We start from the raw sequence: 6,755 nt of genomic DNA on the forward strand, positions 1-6,755 counted from the left end.
TATGTCAGATTACTTCAGCAGCAAAAACCACCACAGCAAAACCAGAGCAAAACATTCCTACAGCCTTCCCGCCCCGCGGGGCCCCGGCACGGCGGGACTGCCGAGTGCCGGGCGTGGGGCCGGGAAACCGGGAAACCCGCCCTAAGGGCAGCCGAGACCTGACAGCGGCGAGGCCCCGCCGCCACACGCCGCCCCCGGCCCGGACGCCTTCGCGCCCCGGCGGGCGGAGCGCTGTCCCGCAGCCCTCGGCAGGCGCGGCGGCGGCGGGACCCGTCGCTCTCGATTCCAAAGCGAGCCCCGGCAGGGCGGCGGCAGGGCGGCGGCGCGGCGGAGGCCGGCGGGGAGGGCGGAGCGGCGGCCGGGCCCGCGCCTCAGCCCGGCAGCGGCGGCGCGCACTCACCTCCGCTCCGCAGCGCGCGGGCGGCTCTGGGCGCCGCCATGCTGCCCACGTGAGGCCGTCACGTGGCCGCGCGTGGCGGCGGGCCGGGAGCGCCCCCGGCAGCCCTCGGCCGGCGCGGTGCGGCGTGAGGGCGGCGGGCCGGGGCCGTGCTGCCGGGCCACCGCCACCCACCGCCCGCGGCTCCGCGCTGCCCGGAGGTGTGCCCGCTGCCCCGCCGTGCCGCCCCATCCTGCTCAGCTCGACAGCAGCCCTAGCGGCACTGGTGACTGCTCCTTCCGCCAGCGGGAGGCGTGGCAGTGAGATACCTGCGGGACTCGGTCCCGCCGGAGTTGCCGCCGTAATGTTCGGTGAGTGCCGGAGCTACCTCGTAACTTCTTGCCCTTAAAAATAAACAAAACCCAACCAAATAAGCAAGCGAGCAAACACCACCACTCTCCCCTCGAACTGTGCTTTTGAGAATAAAATATGAAGCACTCTTCACGAACTAATTAATGCAAAGGAATACCTCGAAAGCAGGTGCCAAGAGGATTGTGCCGGACCATTTTCAGTGGTGCCAAGTGACAGGATGAGGAGTAATGGAAATAACTAAAACACGAGTTTCATCTCAACATGAGGGAGAGCTTTATGTTTAGGGTGGCAGAGCGCTGGAGCAGGCTGCCCAGGGAAGGGCTGGAGTCTCCCTCTCCAGAGACATTCCAAACACACCTGGATGCATTCCAAAATACAGAAGTAATACAAGTAATCCTTTCTTACATCTTCCCCCGACACGTTATGATCTTTGTGTCCTTACATACATTCATGTGTACACACACAGTGGTATCCTGTGGGATAAGTAAGTAAATTGAGAACTGAGGCTGTTTATCTCCAGATTTGTTTACCTTCTGGTACAGCCATTAGTAGTTTTTAACTTCCCATGTACAAGTTTTATGATTTAGATAAGAACAGCCTCAAAGCCCAAGGTGGATGGGAATGCTGAGCATATTACACTTCAAGCATTTCTGATTTTAAGGAACAAATTCTAAGCATTCTCTAATAAAAAAATGTGCTGTGATCCTCTCAAACTTTGCTAGTAAAAGTGCAGCTCTTAATCAGCTGCCACAGCATGACATCATATAGCTTATATCCAGACTACATAGCAGTTTAAAGATCAATACAATACCTTGCACTGCCTCCAAAAAATGAAACATTCCACTTCTTACAGCCACATTCTGCATGAACTGACATGTTTCATCATCATTATTCAGTAAGGGGAGAATGATAAGATCGTCACAGAAATAAAGATACAGCAATAAATATAGAGAAAGCATTGCTAAGCTGATCAGCTACACCCCGTGAGCACCATTACCCAGTGCTCACTGGTGAGAGCTATGCACATTTCATTTGCAGGGCTGAAATGTGCACGTCTTCATTTTGTTCCTAATTCTACAGCCTTTCAGGACCGTGAATTGCGTTAGGCATCATTTTATCCTCTTTTGTATCTTAGCAAGGCTCTAGGAATCCAGACACTCAACCACTAGCTCAATAACATCGATGTGCACTGTAAAGAAATCACACATTCTGCTGCTTGGCCTAAGCAATTATATATGCTTGTGAGTGCTTAAAGAGAACAGCATACTTCACTTGAAAGTATCCATGTATGATGAGTAATTCACCACGTTTTCTTCAACTTTCACTAAAGGAAAGAAACAGAGAGCTCTAAGCTAGCCTAGACTCACCTCTCTTATTTGAGTCCACAAATATTTCCTACTCAGTGGAATGAGGCCACTGCTAGAGAAAATGAAGTGAATGCTTGGCTTTTGTCTGCATCTGTGAGCCCTGTATTCCTTCTTGTAACAACCTGAAAATTGGTTGATGGCATAACAAAATGGAGGCAATTCTAGTTATGTTGCTACCATCTTTGTAATTACCTTGTCCTTAAGTGTCAGGCTATTTCACAAATACTTGTAGGTACTGACTAGTGGTTAGATTGGACCAATTATTTTTGCATGCCAGAAAACAAGAGGGGATCAATCAAATTACAATCAATTACATTTCAAGCGAACTGTGTAATTGTTGCAGTCTCTAGGTGCATCTTAAGCCTAAGAACAGTCATTATTCAGCAGTTCCTAATTTATGCTTAGCTGCAGGTTTTCTCCTTTTGCTAAAAAATACAAACAACAGATATAGTTTTTAGGACCTTTTTAGCAGTAAAATGTGGATGAATATCTCAGAAAAGAGAGACACACCAGATTCTAACACAGCAAACCTGAAAAAATCATACTCCGCAGTGTTCAAGTTGTCACCAAAAGTAAATACCTCACTTTCTTCTTTATGTGTATAATTGTCTTTGGGTTACAATTGGCAAATCCCTTGAAATGTTTAAGATGGACAGTGGTGTCTCAAGATGTCCTGAGGGTCAGGTTGAGAGGCAGTTTTGGAGAAATCACTTTCCAGCTCAGGATTTATTCAACATGTCTGTGTGAAAAGACTCTCCGTGAAGAATGTTTCACATCCCATCTCACATTGGTTGTGTGCTGTCAAAGCCATCAAGCACTAAGTGTAGAATCTCAACTTTATTTCCTCCCAAAACTGGGCAGCTAATATTCAAATAAGCATAAGTGTGCTAAAGAAGACATAAAGCTAGGTTTTTACCTGCACATTTCAAAGCAGTCTGTAACAGCCTGTAAGACAACAGAATTGTATCTTTTGCACACACAGAATATTTTGCAGAGCAATATAGAAACATGCTTCTAGTTTAAATATAACAGCTAAGGTTAGGCTTAGATCCCAATTCCTGAGGTTAGGCTTAGACTTTCCTGTCTTAAAAGGTGATTTAGTTCCATAGCAGCTTTTGCTGATGAGACTGACTGGTGATGTTTGGGTCCTGCTCTAATCACAAATAGGTGTTGTTTTTTTCAGCATTGACGTTCATGTGATCCAGGGTGAAAGAGTTTGGAGCCTTGAACTTGCAAAAACTCAGGAGTCGCCTATATCAGTGATACAAAATATATATAACCAGGTAAAGCTACACCAAATAAAACTTACATTACATCTCGAGGGAAAGAAAAATAACATATTTATAGGTCCCCATCATATTAAATTCATTCTAGGCCAAGATTTTCTCTTTTCTATGAAACTATAAAGTTTTAAAACATGAACACCCCATATAGCTCAGAGAAAAGCCTAACTAGAAGGGAAGCATCTAAAAATAGCAGCTATTGAACATGGAAGAACTCCCTTATTGCCCTACCATTTAGAAACATAAAAAGGGATGTCAAGCTCTTCCCATTGATCTAGATTTTCTTTATGTTTTATCTCTTCAGCTCAAACTGTGCAACAACCACAAATGGGGAACATACCTCCTGTGTGAGGAATGTTTACAGCATTACATGTTCTTTATTTACTAAAGAAAGAAGCTAGTGCTACTCTCAGAAAAAAACAGTGCACAGTACTGCTCCTGCTATATAGATTTTTTTGTAAAGGCAAAGAGGGAATTCTGAATCCTCTTCCCAAGGCTTTGTCTTCATTGTGTCATTACCTGAGATTCCTCCAGTTTGGGTGAGAGCCTTATATCTGAAATGAGCTTTGAAGAGCCAAAGTAGGACATTTTTTCCAACCTTTTCTCTCTGCCTCTGGTTTGGAGAATTAAAAATATTTTGAACATGGAAATCTAAAACTGTTAGATTAAGGATCCCTTGTACACTGGCTTGTACCATTCTAGATCTAAAAGGAAACTCAGATACACAGTGTGACATCTCGTTTCTTTCCATAAGTATTATGGAAGGCATTAGTGCAAGGAACAAAGAACCTGGTAAGCATGTATTTGAATGAGTAGCTATGAGTAGAAACTGATAGTTGCATTATTTTTCTTTTTATATTGTAAAAAAGATGAGTGATAGGGAGGCAAGCTCATTCCTACAATTTTCCCACCAGCTACAAGCCAGTATGATGACAGATAGCATGCCCTGCCTGAGCTGAGCTTGCATCTATTTGTATTGCTTTGTGCAATAGCCTTCCATTTTTACTGGCCACACTACATTTTTGGCCTCACAGTTCCAAATATTGTTACTGGTGTGGTTAACTGCCTTTTGTAAATGGAATGTTTTAAAAGAAAGAACCTAGGCTTAGACTGAAATGTTTCTGATAATTGAAGAAAAGAGTTAGTGTAAACCAGCTGAAATTATTGAAAGTCATGAATGACAGCATGGGGAGAAATATTTCTAATGACTTTAGGCTGTTTTTTTCTTTTTTCAGAAAATTGAAATATCTGCAACACGTACTCGCTTATGAGATACAGATGTTAATATTTTACTTTGTTGTCTTTTTTTCAGCTTCAAGTACAAATTATCCTAGCAAGCAATGTTTCACAAAGCAGTAGCATTACAGAATAATTTTAAATTTGAAAGCTGAAACCCCAAGGTTTTATATGATAGGCTTACCAATGTAACAGGTATTTCTAGTTCTAACAGTTTGATACTGAAGAAATCAGGTCAGAACTGACACTGTGAGGAAAAGTAAAATGGCAAAATATGCAACACGATATTTTCAAGCTTTCTAGTGTCTGACAGTCATAAAATATGATAAAGGAAAAGCATAAAGAACAACAAAGCCTCAGTGAGAGACAAAAAAAGGAATTGAAAAAAATCTATATAAGCACACACAAATCCTTCATACAGACATTATGGGCTGCTTACCCTCCTGCTGACATTGTAGAGAGAGACAATAGGTCAGTCTTGAATTGCCTAAACTGCCACATAGCAGCTTTGTGTGTTGGTTCGTAGGAGGCAAAGACATTTGCTGCCCAAGACACTCCTTCAGCAACACACAGACCTTTATTCCCCAACTACAGCAGTTAGTGTCCTTCAAATCCTGCAGCTTCTGGTAGTTTGCTCAGTTCTGAAGCTATAGGTATTCTGTTGTATTTCTTGAGATTATTAGTTGCTGAACAAGAAGTTCTTTCCTTATATCTGCAGTAGGTAACTTCTATGTTTCAAAATACCTGAAAGGGAACAGTTTGACCCAGGTTTCTGAACATAAAACACTTTTCAGAGCTTTATTTACCTCTTACCACAAAATCCTGTATTAGCACCACTGACAATATCTTTACATTGGAAGACAACTTGTGTCTGTCAGTTGAACTAAATTCACTATTTTACTGAATTTTTTTGAAGTAGATTCACTGTTGCCATGGCTGGATTTGTAAGGGATGGAAGGGCAAACCAGCATCTTGATGCCAGAAGCATCTACAATGAAAAACTTTATAAATATAATCAGAGATCTTATGTACATTTGGAATATTCAGATGGAAAAAACTCTCTAAAATGCTTTATCAGCATATCAGAAGGTGTGCAAATGCTTTGCACACCTTCTCATGTTGTGCAGTTTCACTTGAAATTTGAGTGAAGCGAGTGAAAATCTGGATTTTATCAAAATGCAGGAAAAAAGTCACACAAGCCTATTAATAATAAGACTGTTACTAGTGTTTGCTTGAAGTTTGTTAGCTAGTAATAACTGAAAAGAATAATAGCAGCTTAAGAAACCTAAGATAACAGATTAAGTATTTGAACAAAAATATTTTTAATCCAGGATTACTTTAGCATCATATTGTGCCCGGAATAGGAGAAGGTTCCAATAGCACTCAGCTTCAGCTATCCAATTCTCATGCCCCCAACATCTAGCTTGAAAGAGTTGCTACTAAGCCTCAGTGTTAATTTGTCAGCTCACAAATCCACACAATTGAACCCCTCCAGTACCTACTTGCAATTCCAGACAGCTGTTAGTAGTTCACAGGTCTTCTCAGCACACAAAAGTCAAACACCACTAGTTGTGTACTACACCACAAAGTACTTGTTTAAATATAGTAGGAGGTCCCTGTTCTTAGTTAATACAAACATTACACAAAACTTAGTAAACTTTTATGAATAGTATTACACTTTATTATTTCACAATATGACTCAGGGAACAGCTGGACTTGCTGCTGTGTGTACTTCTGAGACAAGCATCCTGCAGTTCACTTGTAGATGAAATTTGTTATCCTGTTGAAAATCATGAACAAAATATCCAGACTGGCAAGCCAGGACTTTATCTAGCAGCATCCTGAAATATGGGTATTTAGTCAATTTTACCAACAATACATAGTCTCTAAAAAGTTAGCTTGAAGAGATGCACCCCACAAACCTACTGAAGGAAACTGGCATATGCCCCACAGCAGTGTCAGAAGAGCTGTTGTAGTTTTCCAGCTGTCCAGCAAGATTATTGCCACCTCCTTTTTGCCAAGTCCAGACAGTTTAGACCAGTTCAGGCAAAGTCACCAGGGCTAGTTTAATTTGCTGATGAAGATTGCTTCAGATAATTGGCCTAATTTACTGTAATGGAT

The 6,755-nt window shown here is 42.3% G+C and overlaps 1 protein-coding gene across 1 annotated transcript in view; it reads right to left on the minus strand.

Annotated features, from left to right (window-relative positions):
* METAP1D (methionyl aminopeptidase type 1D, mitochondrial) overlaps nt 1-457 on the minus strand; it is a 44,750-nt gene extending 44,293 nt beyond the window's left edge. Inside the window, 1 exon segment of the mRNA XM_066322821.1 lies at nt 401-457. Coding sequence (XP_066178918.1) covers nt 401-440 — 40 coding nt within the window. The 5' untranslated portion in view covers nt 441-457.
* Nucleotides 458-6,755: the final 6,298 nt, after the last annotated feature.

The sequence above is a fragment of the Sylvia atricapilla genome, chromosome 7 (assembly GCF_009819655.1).
Source record: "Sylvia atricapilla isolate bSylAtr1 chromosome 7, bSylAtr1.pri, whole genome shotgun sequence".
Taxonomy (NCBI): Eukaryota; Metazoa; Chordata; class Aves; order Passeriformes; family Sylviidae; genus Sylvia; species Sylvia atricapilla.